The sequence below is a fragment of the Trachurus trachurus genome (genome assembly GCF_905171665.1).
Source record: "Trachurus trachurus genome assembly, chromosome: 18".
Lineage (NCBI taxonomy): Eukaryota > Metazoa > Chordata > Actinopteri > Carangiformes > Carangidae > Trachurus > Trachurus trachurus.
The window spans coordinates 1,749,545-1,766,865 of NC_139909.1; the positions used below are offsets into that span (position 1 = coordinate 1,749,545).

General features: G+C 42.3%; 1 protein-coding gene across 1 annotated transcript in view; it reads right to left on the reverse strand.

Moving 5' to 3' along the window:
* Positions 1–1,494: 1,494 nt before the first annotated feature.
* The window catches only part of LOC311001515 (RPA-related protein RADX), a gene marked incomplete at its 5' end in the record, with an annotated part of 24,289 nt that continues 8,462 nt past the window's right edge, over positions 1,495–17,321 (reverse strand). Inside the window, 11 exons of the mRNA XM_083992603.1 lie at positions 1,495–2,099; positions 9,495–9,644; positions 11,449–11,727; positions 12,967–13,007; positions 13,120–13,203; positions 13,264–13,433; positions 14,375–14,499; positions 14,601–14,774; positions 15,991–16,089; positions 16,307–16,432; positions 17,021–17,112. Coding sequence (XP_083848729.1) covers positions 1,975–2,099; positions 9,495–9,644; positions 11,449–11,727; positions 12,967–13,007; positions 13,120–13,203; positions 13,264–13,433; positions 14,375–14,499; positions 14,601–14,774; positions 15,991–16,089; positions 16,307–16,432; positions 17,021–17,112 — 1,465 coding nt within the window. The 3' untranslated portion in view covers positions 1,495–1,974. The remainder of the gene's footprint in view (positions 2,100–9,494; positions 9,645–11,448; positions 11,728–12,966; positions 13,008–13,119; positions 13,204–13,263; positions 13,434–14,374; positions 14,500–14,600; positions 14,775–15,990; positions 16,090–16,306; positions 16,433–17,020; positions 17,113–17,321) is intronic.

Here is a 17,321-nt window from a genome sequence, read left to right on the forward strand (position 1 = left end):
CTCTGGGTCAGACTCAGCTGTCTGTACCTTGCTATATAGCCTACTCACCTAGAAATGACCACGCCCAGGTTAACGTCCAGCCAAGGACAATGAGCATGTTGCTGATCTGTCTGTGATTCACCTGCAGAGAGTAAACCTCTCCCACGTCTCCTATTGGAGTTCACTGGTGAAAATAAACCAGCTGATTTCCAGGTTTCCAAGTTCCAACTTTATTACGGTGGCCGGGAGGTGCAAACCAATATTACAAAATCTGAAACACTTTTACAAAGTTTGAGACAAATTTACATTTTAGAAAACATTTTTACATATCATAAAACAAAATTACATCACCATAACACATTTACAAGTCCCGAAACAAATGTACATTTCAAAACAAATTAACTTATATATATTGGGCAATTAGCATAACAGACATAATTAGCATAAATTAGCATAATTGCCTATATGGGCAATATTTCAACAAAATTGACTTGGCTGATCTGGGCAATATTGGAGTGGTTTTAGGGGTTATTGATGATGCTGAAGCCATTTCTGACACTGGTCACTTCCGGTTTAGACGGCCATTTTGAATTTTGAAAATGTCAGAAATGGATTCAGCATCATCAATAACCCCTAAAACCTCTCCAATATTGCCCAGATCAGCCAAGTCCATTTGGTTGAAATACTGCCCATATAGGCAATTATGCTAATTAATGCTAATTGTGTCAATTATGCTAATTGCCCGATATATATAAGTTAGCATCCTGCAGTTTCTGAATACTGGGGACCCATACTATCTATTTCTAACATAAAACTTTGGGGTACTCAACATTTCCGGGTACTCATTGTTGGCTAGTAGACTAGTCTGTCTCTGTTTCTTACTTCTTTTTGTTTCTTTATTTTATTTCATCACCATGGTTGCACTTTTTTTTGTTGTTGTTTGATGGACCATTAAATCTTTGTTGCATCCGTTAATCTCTGGTGGACGTTGCTGCCATTTTTGATCAGTGTGTGAAACCTTTTCCTCCTGTTGCTCTCATGCTGTCTGGATGCAATTTATGTTTTATCAGATGTTTTGTTTAGATAACAGTATTTGTGACATTTTGAACCTGAACCTGAACGCACCACGACCAGCAGGCGGGGGAGGGGGGGGGGACTGGATTTATTAAAACATGTAAAAAAAAAAATATACAAAACTGTTTCATTTTTTCAGTTTAAATCGAAGCAGCAGAAAAAAACGACAGGAAACAGAAGCTTCACAGGTGAAAAAGTGCAAAAACATGAAGTTAGAGAAGAACCAACTCCCCAGCAGCTTCAGCTACTGGATTACATTAAATATATTAAATATCATAACAATGTTAAAGGCATAGTTCAACATTTTGGCAAATTGGCCCATTGCCATAATCCCCTATAATAGTCATAGCAGTAGGTTTGTTGTCCACCAGAGCGTTGTGGAGTTGGATTGTGTATTTGATGAGTTTGATGAGGGAAACCAAGAAATCCCATAACGAGCCTCCGTAGCGTAGCTCTGAGCAGCTCACGGCTCTGCTCCGCCGTTCTAAAAACAGCTTGCACCGACAATTAAAGGTAACGGACCTACTGTTATGACTATAGGGATTATGGTGATGGGCCAGTTTGACTAAATGTTGAACTATCCCTTAACGTTTCTTTTTTATCTTAAAACCAGAACGGGAGAGAAACTGATGAACCAATCAGAGACCAGCTGGGCGTCTCCATGGAGACCACATCCTCCTCTCATCAATAAAAACAATAAATAGATCACAGCTCAACAGTTAGTAGAGTAGTGCTTAACGTTTTAAAGTCACAGAGACAAAGTGCTTCACATGTTATAAATGACACAAACACACAACTACAACTCCCATCAGGCACCTGGGTCTGGGTGTGTGTGTGTGTGTGTGTGTGTGTGTGTGTGTGTGTGTGTGTGTGTGTGTGTGTGTGTGTGTGTGTGTGTGTGTGTGTGTGTGTGTGTGTGTGTCAGGTGTGCAGGTGGAACGCGCGGCTCAGGATCAGCTCCGTGGCGGCGCCGCCCAGGTGACACGCCTCCAAGACGCACACCAGCCTCTGATTGGCCAGCTGGGCCGCCATGTTGATGAGGTCACCTGACAGACAAACAGAGAGAGAGAGAGAAGTTGGGTTTCCATCCAAATGTATCGAATTTAAGAGCAGATTTTGTGAAAATGCGCAAAAAGCAAAGCAAATTTATGACCGTCTCCATTCGTTATTGTTTTGCGATGGAGAGGAGGAGGAGTGCGCCGTGAGATTACGTCATAAGAGAGCGTGAATGTATCCAACAGCTGACACTCAGCTGACACTCAACATCATGGACAATTTACTTATTTTCCGGACTATAGACGCACCTGTATAAGCCGCACCAGCTACATTTTAAAAGAAAATACTGTACATATAGGCTGCACTTGAATATAAGCAGCAGGTTTTCATGTTGTAACATGAGATATTTACACAGAAAGACAGTAGAACTGTGACAGTCTGTTGTGGTGACGCTCCTCTCCTCCATGTGCATCTGTTGACAACGAAGCCGGTGAAAAATCAATAAATGTAGCGGTGGATAACGTTACATAACCATGTTACGGCGTGTGATTGTGTCGTCTTAACCGTCATGAACAAAACATTATGGGTTACGGAGCGTTTGTGTTGCGGTGCAGAGAGGAGAGCTGGGACACCGGGGCGTCGCTGGGTGAAGTCCAGCAGCTTCACCCACAAACTCTGCCTCAATTCACATCATCTGTTTCCATAACAAAAAGTCGCATTTTCCTTTAATCGATACGCTGACTAATCCACCCCCCCAAAGCGTCAAAACTTTTATGCGCATATAGTTACTGCCTTTTTTTGAATTTCTGGCGTTTCCAGGAGGTGGATGGAAACGCAACTAGAGAGACCTTCGAATTTAGTCTTGTATGTCAGGCGATTCCTTCTGGTATCATACAGTTGATGAAATGTCACCTTTCATACAGCACAAATGGAAGAATTGACTCTAAACTAATTATTGATGGTCGCCCTCTCCTGGATAAAAAGTGTAATAATAAATTCATACGTAACGTCATCCATGCTAAAAAGAAGTGTTCTCCAAGAGGGAAATTCTTCTGGGCTGAGTTAATTTATGGCTACTGCCTTATAAGTTTTGCATCTCTAATAAGGTCAAAGAAATACATTTTAAAATCTTACACAAAATTTACCCTTGTAATGCATTCCTATCTAGGTTTATGGATGTGAACAGTAAATGTGCCTTCTGTGATGTAGAGGAATCTATCGCTCATGTATTTTACGAATGTTGTGTTGTGCATGATTTTTGAATTGACCTGAGTTAAATCATTTTTCTAACTTTCTTAGTGTCTCATACCTGTTCACCAAAAAATATGTTCTTTGTTATTTTTCTCATAACAACAAGTCTGTTGAATTCATTACTAATTACTTCATTCTTTCCTGTAAATTCTTTATACACAAACACAGATTTCTCAAAACTAAACCGAAGTTTAAGGTGTTTCTACTTGAATTCAACTTTAATCTTAAAGCAGAAGTAAGCGATCCGGTCGTTTTGGCTAATGCTGCGTTCCAGGCAGGCTTTTGAAACCATAAATTACAGCTTCAAGTCACGACTTACGACTTTGTAGCGTTCCAGGCAACCCACTCGTGTTTCTCCGACCTGTTTTACCGGTGAAAGTCACTATAACGGCCACTCGTAACTTCCGACCTGTGAACTCGTACCAGATCGAACTGGTACGACTTCACAGGTCGGAAAAACACGAGTTACGAGTTTCCTTGAACGCACCATAACAGTCCTCGTCCCTACGTCACCACATTCACGCGCATCCCTTGGCTGCACACACAGCCCTGCATGCCGTTCTCTCTCCTCATTGGATAAAAACTGTAGGATACGATAAATGTTTTCTCCTGGGCTCAGAGCAGAGCAGAGTGACTGACAGACCCGTGTTTCAGACCAAACACTCTATAGAAGTGATTGCTGTCGGAAGATATAACTATTTAAGACTTAGATTAACACAAATATATCACTCACTTCTGCTTTAAGTCTCTCAGAATTATAAATGACAAAAAAATGATCTATTTCTGCAGTAGTAGTTACGACAGCCTGATTAATGTCTAATCTTAATGTTATTTCTAATGACTTTATGGATTTTTGTTAAATCAATGACTATAGTCTCTGTGTACTCTGTATTCTATGCGTGACCAATGTATGTACCCTTTTTCTTTTTGTTTGTTTCTCTCCTCTTCTAATTAGGGTCCGGGCAGCTAAGCTGCCGGGAACCTATTGTATTCCTAGGAATTCTTCTTCTTCTTCTTCTTCTTCTTCTTCTTCTTCTTCTTCTTCTTCTTCTTCTTCTTCTTCTTTAGGGTCCGGGCAGCGCAGCTGACAGGACACTATTGTATTCCTAGGAATTCTTCTTCTTCTTCTTCTTCTTTCTTTCTTTCTTCTTCCAAGGAAGTCATACTTCCCATGGGCGAAAACTCACCAAACTTTGCACAAAGGTTCAGTCCCATGCCAGATTCACTCAACTCCAAGGACATGTGCCCCCCCCTCCTAGGGGGGGCACAATAAGCGTTTAAATTTAAAAACTTTAAAAATTCCTACCAAACCAACGGTAGATGCTACAGTGTTGAAACTTCACCACAATGTAGCCTCAATACTACTGAAACTTTTGTCCACTTAAACTTATTACAAATTATGAAGTCCATCACTCTGTTTTTTTCAATAACTGTAAAACTTTTAAAATGTATCTCCTCCCACAATTTTTGCTCAATTGACACCAAACTTGCTACAGAGCATCTCCAGACCGTCCTCCACAAAACTTGTTTCTCAGATTTTTGATTAAGCAAAAATTGAGCCTACAGTGCATGAAAACGTTTGACTGTAAACACTACTGTAAACATATACCATCAAATTCTTGATAAATACATTTTCAATCTTCCTGGAAAAAAAATGACAATATTCTGGAGTCATGGTTGATGAAGTTGGGCAAATATCAGAATTTTATCTCAAAAACTGAATTTTTGAGAACATTTTGAATTCTGCTCTCATGGGAACAACTGCAGTCAATGTGAGTGTGGAATTTATAAACATAATATTTTCTCTTATGAAGCAAAACACTTATCATTAAAAACAAATCACCAACATTTCCATGCTGTCAAGATGCAATTTATGTATTATCAGATTTTTGTTTAGATGACTGAATTTCTGACATTTTGACCATTTCATCACAACAGCTGCCCGGGCACTGGCTCACCTGAGTGGATAAATGAAGCTACACAGCAGGTCTCACTACCTGCTAATTAGCTCAGCGAGTTAGGAGCTGGTTCTTGGTGTCAGAGGTTGTCAGCAAGGGTGATGATGACAGATCAAAATGTCAGCTGTCCTCAAGCTGTTTTGCTGTCTAAATGCAATTTATGTATTAACAGATTTTTGTTTAGATAACAGAATTTCTGACTTTTTGAAATCTGCCTTGACAACAGCTGCCTGGGCACTGACTCCCTGAGTGGATAAATGAAGCTACACAGCAGGTCTCACTACCAGCCAATTAGCTCAGCGAGTTAGGAGCTGGTTCTTGGTGTCAGAGGTTGTGAGTTCGAGACCCAGCAAGCGTGATGATGATGATGATGATGATGATGACAGATCAAAATGTCAGTTGTCCTCAACACGAAACACAAGACAATTGTCGTAATGGTGGCATCACAGCAAGCCTCTAAATGTAAAAATCCAAATAGCTTGGACTGGACCATGTGCGAAGGCTCCTAACATCTTAGACTCATAGTAGATGTTTGACAAATACATATCATTATTTTACCTCAAAAACTGATTTTTCTTTTTACTGTGGTTTCAATCTGCCTACACGACAGTGAATGGATTAGTTGTGAAGCCACTGTTGAACTGTCACTTGTCAATTAGCTCAGTGTGATAGTCAACGGTCTTTGGTTCCCGAGGTTGTGGGTTCAATCCTCAACTGATGCAAATTGAACATTATAAGGTCAACTGTCTTGTCTTCCTATTCTCCTGTTTGTTGCTCAGAATTGCCTAAATTTGCCCAAAAGTAGCCCGGACCCGACCCATCGCTGCGCAGCAGCTATAATCTTCTTTAGGGTCCGGGCAGCTAAGCTGCCGGGACACTATTGTATTCCTAGGAATTCTTCTTCTTTCTTTCTTTCTTTCTTCTTCCAAGGAAGTCATACTTCCCATGGGCGAAAACTCACCAAACTTTGCACAAAGGTTCAGTCCCATGCCAGATTCACTCAACTCCAAGGACATGTGCCCCCCCCTCCTAGGGGGGGCACAATAAGCGTTTAAATTTAAAAACTTTAAAAATTCCTACCAAACCAACGGTAGATGCTACAGTGTTGAAACTTCACCACAATGTAGCCTCAATACTGCTGAAACTTTTGTCCACTTAAACTTATTACAAATTATGAAGTCCATCACTCTGTTTTTTTCAATAACTGTAAAACTTTTAAAATGTATCTCCTCCCACAATTTTTGCTCAATTGACACCAAACTTGCTACAGAGCATCTCCAGACCGTCCTCCACAAAACTTGTTTCTCAGATTTTTGATTAAGCAAAAATTGAGCCTACAGTGCATGAAAACGTTTGACTGTAAACACTACTGTAAACATATACCATCAAATTCTTGCTAAATAAATTTTCAAACTTCCTGAAAAAAAATGAGAATATTCTAGAGTCATGGTTGATGAAGTTTGGCAAATATCAGAATTTTAATTCAAAAACTGAATTTTTGAGAACATTTTGAATTCTGCTCTCATGGGAACAACTGCAGTCAATGTGAGTGTGGAATCTTTAAACATCAGATTTTCTCTTATGAAGCAAAACACTTATCATTAAAAACAAATCACCAACATTTCCATGCTGTCAAGATGCAATTTATGTATTATCAGATTTTTGTTTAGATGACTGAATTATTGACATTTTGACCATTTCATCACAACAGCTGCCCGGGCACTGGCTCACCTGAGTGGATAAATGAAGCTACACAGCAGGTCTCACTACCAGCCAATTAGCTCAGCGAGTTAGGAGCTGGTTCTTGGTGTCAGAGGTTGTGAGTTCGGGACCCAGTCAGGGTGATGATGATGACGACAGATCAAAATGTCAGATGTCCTCAAGCTGTTTTGCTGTCTAGATGCAATTTATGTATTAACAGATTTTTGTTTAGATAATAGAATTTCTGACTTTTTGACCATTTTTGAAATCTGCGTTCACAACAGCTGCCCGGGCACTGGCTCACCTGAGTGGATAAATGAAGCTACACAGCAGGTCTCACTACCAGCCAATTAGCTCAGTGAGTTAGGAGCTGGTTCTTGGTGTCAGAGATTGTGAGTTCGAGACCCAGCAAGGGCGATGATGATGATGACAGGTCAAAATGTCAGTTGTCCTCAACATGAAATACAAGACAATTGTCCTAATGGTGGCATCACAGCAAGCCTCTAAGTTTAAAAATCCAAATAGCTTGGACTGGACCATGTGCGAAGGCTCCTAACATCTTAAGAGTCACAGTAGATGTTTTACAAATACATATTATTTTACCTCAAAAACTGATTTTTCTTTTTACTGTGGTTTCAAATCTGCCTGCGCGACGGTGAATGGCTTACTCAATTTGTGAAGCCACTGTTGCCCTGCCACTTGTCAATTAGCTCAGTGCGATAGACAATGGTCTTTGGTTCCAGAGGTTGTGGGTTCAATCCTCAAATGATGCAAATTGGACATTATAAGGTCAACTGTCTTGTCTTCCAATTCTCCTGTTTGTTGCTCAGAATTGCCTAAATATGCCCAAAAGTAGCCCGGACCCGACCCATCGCTGCGCAGCAGCTATAATCTTCTTCTTTCTTCTTCCAAGGAAGTCATACTTCCCATGGGTGAAAACTCACCAAACTTTGCACAAAGGTCCAGTCCCATGCCAGATTCACTCAACTCCAAGGACATGTGCCCCCCCCTCCTAGGGGGGGCACAATAAGCGTTTAAATTTAAAAACTTAAAAAATTCCTAGCAAACCAACGGTAGATGCTACAGTGTTGAAACTTCACCACAATGTAGCCTCAATACTGCTGAAACTTTTGTCCACTTAAACTTATTACAAATTATGAAGTCCATCACTCTGTTTTTTTCAATAACTGTAAAACTTTTAAAATGTATCTCCTCCTACAATTTTTGCTCAATTGACACCAAACTTGCTACAGAGCATCTCCAGACCGTCCTCCACAAAACTTGTTTCTCGGATTTTTGATTAAGCAAAAATTGAGCCTCCAGTGCATGAAAACGTTTGACTGTAAACAGTACTGTAAACATATACCATCAAATTCTTGCTAAATACATTTTCAATCTTCCTGAAAAAAAATGACAATATTCTGGAGTCATGGTTGATGAAGTTTGGCAAATATCAGAATTTTATCTCAAAAACTGAATTTTCTAGAACATTTTGAATTCTGCTCTCATGGGAACAACTGCAGTCAATGTGAGAGTTGAATTTATAAACATCATATTTTCTCTTATGAAGCAAAACACTTATCATTAAAAACAAATCACCAACATTTCCATGCTGTCAAGATGCAATTTATGTTTTATCAGATTTTTGTTTAGATGACTGAATTTATGACATTTTGACCATTTCATCACGACAGCTGCCCGGGCACTGACTCACCTGAGTGGATAAATGAAGCTACACAGCAGGTCTCACTACCAGCCAATTAGCTCAGCGAGTTAGGAGCTGGTTCTTGGTGTCAGAGATTGTGAGTTTGAGACCCAGCCAGGGTGATGGTGATGATGACAGATCAAAATCTCAGTTGTCCTCAACACGAAACACAAGACAATTGTCGTAATGGTGGCATCACAGCAATCCTCTAAATTTAAAAATCCAAATATCTTGGACTGGACCATGTGCGAAGGCTCCTAACATCTTAAGAGTCACAGTAGATGTTTTACAAATACATATCATTATTTTACCTCAAAAACTGATTTTTCTTTTTACTGTGGTTTCAAATCTGCCTACACGACAGTGAATGGCTTACTCAATTTGTGAAGCCACTATGGAACTGTCACTTGTCAATTAGCTCAGTGCGATAGACAACGGTCTTTGGTTCCCGAGGTTGTGGGTTCAATCCTCAACTGGTGCAAATTGAACATTATAAGGTCAACTGTCTTGTCTTCCTATTCTCCTGTTTGTTGCTCAGAATTGCCTAAATTTGCCCAAAAGTAGCCCGGACCCGACCCATCGCTGCGCAGCAGCTATAATTGTTATTGGGTTTTGCTTTTTTTATTACCGTCTCGCTGATTATTACCTTGTTTCATATCTATTTTTCGTCTAAAAACATTATTGTACTCTACTTGCTTGTCAATAAAGAGAAAAAAAAAAAGACAGAGAGACTTTCATCATCATCATCACCATCATCATCATCTTCATGGTTGTGTGTGTGTGTGTGTGTGTGTGTGTGTGTGTGTGTGTGTGTGTGTGTGTGTCCTGACCTGGGGACGGAGGAGGTCGGTGTGAGGAGAACGCTCCGTGAGCCAAGATGGCCGCCCAGGTGTTGGAGTGATGGGGGGAAGAGGAGGAAGAGGAGGAGTGGGGGGAGTGGGGGAGGAAGACGACGTCGACCGACGCTCCGTCTGACAGAGCTGAGACAGAGAGAGAGTTTGTCACTAAACCAGAGTCTAGCATTGCAGTTGTAGATCACAAGCAACTCAGTCGTATTTTTCATGCTGCATTCACCTGAAATTGGGCGGACGGCAGACGGACGACAGCCTCTGCACACCAGAAATACACAAATATTTGTCCTGAGACTAAAGAATGTTACTTTTTTAGTCAATGTACGGTCAAATTAGGGCCAATGGCGTGAATCTTTGGAAATATTGTAGTGAAATTTCTGGGGAAAAACCGTGGTAAAAGGTCTAAAAAAAAAAAAAAAAAAAAAGGTTTTATAAAAATATTCTTGAAAAAAGTGGTAACATTTCTAAAAAAAGAAAAACAAATTCTACAAAAACGTAGTAACATTTTTTGAAAAAAGTTTTGAAACAATTCTTTAAAAATTTCTAAAGAATTCTTTAAAATGTCTCAAAAGGTTTAAAAAAATTCTAGAAAAAGAGATAAGATTTAAAAAAAAAAAAAAAAGACAAAAAAAAAGAAAAGTAAAATAATTCTCAAAGTTTATAAAGGAACATTGTGTAGGAATTCCTCCATCTAGCGTTGTGGTTGTATATCACAAGCAACTCAGTCGTATTTTTCATGCTGCATTCACGTGAAATTGGGCAGACGGCAGACGGACGACAGCCGCTGCACGTAACGGCATAAACAAGCCTCTATGTCTATTCAACTAGATTTTTGTGGGTGCCAATTTTGTTGGAGGGCTGTGGCCCGGGGGCCGGTCATTCTTCTGAGCTATCTTCTGTCACCGTTTCATCGACAGCGGTGTTGGGCAAATTACTCTTGAAAAGTAATTAGATTACTGGTGGTACTGATTGAAGTACAGTTACAGTTCCTTCTTATTACTTTATTTCAAAGGTAATTAGTTAGACTACTACAGTACATTATTACAGTAGGGTAGCCTACTAGTTACACCATCCCCCAAAAATAGCTAAATAAATAGGCTAAAAAAAACAAAACAAAAAAAACTAGCAGGTCGACACTGTGTAGCCCAGGACTGATGGCTAGTTGAATAGCCCTGCACTATGTAAACAAGTGGTCCGCCAGCACGAGGCAAAACAATACACGTGACAATATGTTGTCATGGTGATGTGGTATTGTTTTACCGTCTTTCTCTGGACTTCTGTGACTAAAATGACCTGATCTGGTTTGTTAGCAACGGCCGTCTGCCCGACTGCAGGTGAATGCAGCATCAGTGTAACGCTCCATTCAGAGCTGAAAGGAACAGTTCAGTTTGTTGATGGGGGGATTACTGGTTAATGAAAAACAGACTGAAGAACCAAATAATAGATTTTCCTGAAGAAATAACAGGAGAAGTTACACAATGTCCCTTTAAAGATTTTTTTTAAACTTTTCTTTGAGAAATTTTACCTTTTTTTTTTTTTTTTTTTTAGAATTTCTCCTCCTCCTCCTCTTCCCTCTTCCTCCTCTGTCTTTTTATCCTCCTCGTCCTTTTAAAAACTTCTTTTTCTTTTCCTTTTTTTGGAGAAATTTTACCATGTTTTTCTACAAATCTTTTTAACTATTTTTTTTAATTTAATTTTTTCAACTTTTTTTTATGAGGAATCTTATCACATTTATTTAACCTGTGGTGCAGTTCACAGCGACACCAGCAGGCGGCAGCAGAGACACAAACATGGATGAGATGGAAAACTGAAGGCAACGATCTGGATTAGGACTGAAATGTGGAATCACAGCATCGGTTCCCATGACAACGCCCCCTGTGTGTGTGTGTGTGTGTGTGTGTGTGTGTGTGTGTGTGTGTGTGTGTGTGTGTACCTCTCAGTCTCAGTGTGTAGTAATCCTCCACGGCCGAGTCGAACCTCTCAGGCGTCACTCTGCCTCCCATCGCCACGGCGACCGCCTGCTCGTCCCCGCGGGCGTGGTCGTAGCGCATCGGCAGCGTCTCCATGGCGACGGGCGTGAAGGCCGGCGGCGGCGGTCGGGCGGTGACGAAGGACGAGGAGGAGTCTTCATCATCATCACCGCTGACGACGTCATCGTCTTCCTCAGCGACGGAGTTCTCCAGGAACTCCATCGACGCCTCGAACAGGAGATCTGAGGAAGAGGAGGAGGGACCTTCATCACCTTCATCATTATCACCCCTCCCTCTTCCTCCTTCTCCTCATCCTCCTCTTTCTCTTCCCCCTAAGTCAATGCACTGGGACACGGAGACACGCTCAAAGTGTTAGTGTGTGCCTGTGAGCCCCTGCACTGGGTACCCAAAGCCCCGTTGTTACGGTGCTAGGCTCGCCTCGGCTCTACCTAATCAAAACCCCCTCCTAAAGGTTAGCCCAGCACCTAACATAAACCTACCAGTCCCTGCGTCTCCGACTTGTAAGTGAAGTTATTTCCCTGGGTGAGTGCAGTCGTTTCCTATCTGGAGGGGGGACGTGTATTGTGGGAAACTCACCCAGGTTAGCTGCGCGCGCGTTTCCCGGACAGCCCGCTCTTTGTTTGGTTGTTGAAGTTCATTAAGTGTGGGTCAAAAAGAAAACAAGTGGTGGTGTGGTGGATGTCGTTTCAGTCTTCTCGGTGTCGTTGAGTCGCCTTTTCCCTGTGGCGTCTTCCTCGTGGGCTTCTGCCTTCTTCCTCCTTCTGGCCAAAAATCCCGACTTCTTCCTCGGGAGCAGCAATTTAGAGAATCCCCCAACACCACGCCCCCTTCTCACGTGTATGTCAGTGAGTCCCTAGCAACCACTCTACCGTAAATGCCACCAGACTGACTCATAACACTGTGCATGAAAGTTTAGGGAGCTGGCTACAGCCTGTGAATATTCTCATTTGTCCAGGTCATCGTCATCCCCAAAGAAATTTAAATGGAAAGCAACTGGACTTAGTTATTTGTCTAGGAAGACGTTTCACCTTCATCCAAGAGGCTTCATCAGTTCATGTAGCATCTGACCAGGCTGGGACTGGTCCAACTATCTGGTGTGGAGACTCACTATTTAACCTCTTGTGTGGGCGTAGGGAGCTGGCTGGACTTTTCTCTGCCTGTCTGCAGAGCCGAGCTGGGTGAGTTTGGCCGCCGCCTTGGTTAAACCGGGTCAACGGGGCCGTTCAGATGTAGCGTCTTTTGCTCCGTTTCAGTGTAGCTGCATGTCATGCGCGCTCAGTTCACAACCCCAAAAACGATGCGGTAGCGGTGCGTGTTTGATGCCACGCGGTTGTTTTTTGACTGACAGGCGCACACCAACAGAGACCGAGAAATATAATACTTGTAAACTATTGGAACTCAGTCGCGGGCCGAATCGCCAGTTGATGATCACTGCCCTACCTCTTCCTCCTCTTCCTCACCTGTCGTGTTGCGTTCAGGCTCCTCTCTGCTCCAGGGGTTCCTGTGCAGAGACACCGGTCACATGACGCAGCAGCATGATGATGATGTCATGACCACACAATGATGATGTCATGACCACACGATGATGATGTCATCGCCCGCCACTCACTCACCTCCTCTTCCTCAGCGCCTCCGGCTGCATCGTCGTCTTCCTCCTCCTCTTCCTCCCGTAGTCAAGGTGACGAGGCGTCAGTCGACTGGCGGAGGAGGAGGAGGGGGAGGAGGGAGGAAGAGGAGGAGACAGGGGGGAGGAGGAGAGGGGGGGTCTGAAGGAGCGCGGGGTGGAGGGGGGAGGGAGGGGGGAGGAGAAAGAGGAGGAGAAAGAGGAGGAAGAGGGGGAGTTAGGGAGACGAGGGGAGGGGGAGGAGGGGGAGGAAGAGGGGGAGAGAGACAGAGATTGGTCCGTCCAAAACAGACAGTTGTCCTCCTGAAGGAGAGAGGAGAGAATGAATAAGAAACAGTAGCTGTGTTGTAATCACAAACGTAGTGCACTATATAGTGTGTTCTCCATTTTGTAGTGTTTGAATTCTCCGCAATCAATTGTAGTGGACGACAAAACACCCACAATGCACCGCAAAACTGAGTGAACAAGTGATGTACACTACTTTCTACTCCCGTATCCCAGCAGCAAGCTAATTAGCATGTTAGCTAGGATATCTTTAGGTTATTTAGCAGTAAACTCTTGGCTCCGTTTGCCTGAGCAGCAGGAGTTGGGCAGCAGCATCCCAACAATAACAGGCAGCATTAAATCAATCTGATAAAGAAACTGTAGTAGAATATGGAGGAAATACCAGCTAACCAGCTAAGCTAATAGCCACAGCTAACCAGCTAAGCTAATAGCTACAGCTAACGAGCTAAGCTAATAGCCACAGCTAACGAGCTAAGCTAATAGCCACAGCTAACGAGCTAAGCTAATAGCCACAGCTAACGAGCTAAGCTAATAGCCACAGCTAACGGTCGGGACACACAACAGTAGTCGACCAAACCAAACTTCTGATATTTCAACAGTTTATTGTAGAGAAACACAACCACACAGAATCACATCCTCAAATGTTCCCACAAGTGTCCGGTTTTTATTATTTTATTTTTATGTGTCCAGTTTGTTTACATGATTCTCGGTGCGTCTGCTACGTCACAGCAGTAGGCTAACACGCTAACACGCTAACAGCTGGAGCATCTGCTGACGCAACCACGTTCAGAAAATTACCGTCTAGTGTCTAAATTCTCCTCCCATCATTCCCTACATCGTGTACATGATGTAGTGGAGAGGGAGTGAGTGGATGAGTGGATGATTTTGATTTCGAATAACAGCCAGTTATTTGTTTGTTCGTGAAAAGAAGAAAAAAAACAACCAATCAGAAACCTCACCTCTCCTCGGCGGCTGTACGTAACCATGGTAACCGTTGCCTGGATGCAGAAGCTGCGTCGCTCCCGGTAACAGAGCCGGCCCACCTCCCTCTGAAGCTCCGCCCCCCTCAGGAAGCCCGGCTCACCTGAACACGACACGACACACACACACACACACACAGCTGTTACACACTCTGTTCATCTACACGCCGTGATGTCACCGTGATGTCGCCGTGATGTCACACACCTCTCCTGTCCTTCATGTACGTTTCCAGGGAGACGGGAGGCGGCGGGAACAGGAAGAAGCCTCCAATCAGAGCGCGGCTCAGCGCCTGCTGGTCGTCCTGGCAACGCAGCCAGCGGAGGAAACGGCGCACGGCGGGAAGCTTCCTGTAGCTCATCTCTGAGTGGTGGCCCAGGCCTGGCCGCCGGCCAATCAGAGGAGAGGAGAGGACAGAGGCCAGCCGGTCAATCAGAGGAGAGGACAGAGGCCAGCCAGCCAATCAGAGGAGAGGAGAGGAGAGAGGCCAGCCGACCAATCAGAGGAGAGGACAGAGGTGAGTCAGGTTTGGCTTTTATCATGGATCCCCGTTAATCTATTCTCTCTGGGGTCCAGACACTCAAACATAACATTCAAAGCAAAAAATATCCAAAACAATATTATAAACACAAAACAAGTTCAACTCATTCAACACATTACATTAAGATTTCACAGTAGTAGTAGTGCACATTGGATCATAGAATATAAGTTTCAATAAGGCAATTATAGTTTTTTGTTACAGACAAAAATAAAGTTAAAAGTAAAAAAAACAAAAAACAGCGACGTTCTCAAACTGTTTTACATTATAAGGACCTAAACTGACAGGACAGGAAAAAAGTCTAGAAAAAAGGGGTAAAATTTCTCAAAATTAAAAAAAAATTTTAAGCAAACACCAGACGACTGAAGAACGTTACTTTTTTAGCCAATGTACGTTTAAATAAGGGCCAGTGGTGTGAATTTTTGGATATATTGTTGAGAAATCTCTGGAAAAAAGTGGTACAATTTCTCCAAAAACCTTTTAACGTTTCTAGAAAAAAGTGGTAAAAATTCTTTAAAAAAAACATAAAACTTTTTTTTTAGAAAAAAGTAATAAGATTTCTTTTAAAAAAGAGTTAAAAAGTCGTAAACGAGTAAAGTTTTTCCTATAAGTTTTTAAAAAATTATAGAAAAAGTGGTAAATAAAAAAGGTACAACATTTCTCAAAAAAAAAGTTTACAATTTCTAGTAGAAAGTGGTAAAACAAATTTAAAAAAGAAGAAAGAAAAAAGTAATAAGATTTTAAAAAATCTTCAAAAAAAAGTGGTAAAATTCCTCAAAATTGAAAAATAAAATTCTAAAAGAAACGAGAAAATGTTCTAAAAAAGTTTTAAAAAAATTCTAGAAAAAGTGGTAATAAGTTTTTAAGTTTTTAAATTTCTCAAAAAAAAAAAAGTTTAAAATTTCTAGAAGAAAACTTGTGGAGCCTCTTGAACCCCAGACTTCACTTTGAGAACCATCTCTCTAATAACACAACTAGATGGAGCTGCAGACGAGACCTTTAGATCTAGAGGCCAACGACCAATCAGAGCACAGCGGGCTTGTTGCCGTGGAGACTCACCGGTGCAGTAGAGCTGAGTGTAGGTGGAGTTGGTGAGGAAGCAGCTGCTGTCAGACTGACCTCGGACCAGCTTCAGCCTGGTTACCACGACAACACACACTGCACACGCACACACACACACACACACACACACACACACACTTACTGATTAGTATCACTGTTGTCAATATCTCAGATGAGTGACTGTGTGTATGTGTGTGTGTGTGTGTGTCTCTGTGTGTGTGTGTGTGTGTGTGTGTGTCTCTGTGTGTGTGTGTGTGTGTGTGTGTGTGTGTGTGTGTGTGTGTGTGTGTGTGTGTGTGTGTGTGTGTCTCACGTGGGTGCAGCTTGCCGTAGACTTCAGGTTGTGACGTGGCGAAGAGCTTCACCATGATTGGCCGATCGCTGGTCCCGTCCTCCAATCGCAGCCAGCGATACTCCAGGAGCTCCGCCCCTCGGCCGTCTACACACACACACACACACACACACACACACACACACACACACACACACACACACACACACACACACACACACACACACACACACGTGGATTAATCATCACTATTACTACTGATTAGGGTTGCAAAATATCGGGAATTTTCAAAGTTGGAAACTTTCCATGGGAATAAACGGGAATAAACGGGAATAACTCCAAAATTTACAAAATTGAAGTTTGGTTACGATGAAAAAAAATATTTACATTTTTGTTTGGATATGATACAGTTTGTTTAAATTACCCCCAATTTCCAGTTAATTCCCATAAATTCCCAATAATTCCTATAAATTCCCATAATTCCCCAATAATTTCTATAAATTCCCAGAATTCCCATAAATTCCCAATAATTCCTATAAATTCCCATAATTCCTATAAATTCCCATGGAAAGTTTCCAATTTGGAATATTTCCAAAATTCCCCAGTTTAACTTCCCATGGAAAGTTTCTTGCAAATTTACCGGAAATTTACTGGAAATTTTCCGCCCTTTTGCAACCCTACTACTGATACTGATACGATGCGATGCCGGTAACCATGACGACCTGCCCGACCCACCCTTGCTCCTGATTCGCTCCGCCCGTCCGGAGAAGGTCAGCAGGCCGATGACATCACACACGTCGCCGTGGGAACGCTGCTGCAGCTCGTTGCTGGGGAACAGAGACAGAGGGAGAGTGTGAGTGTCTCTTTGTGTGTGGGTCTCTTACCCTTTCCCATTGGTAAAAAAACCCGTTTAAACCAAGGGGGCAGTTGTCGGTCTGAGAAGTGAAGCTCACTTCCGCGTTCAAAAAGCTGCAATCCCCTCGGCTGTCGCTGGGGGCTGGCTCCAGAAGGGAGCAACTCCAATCGAGCCCCATGT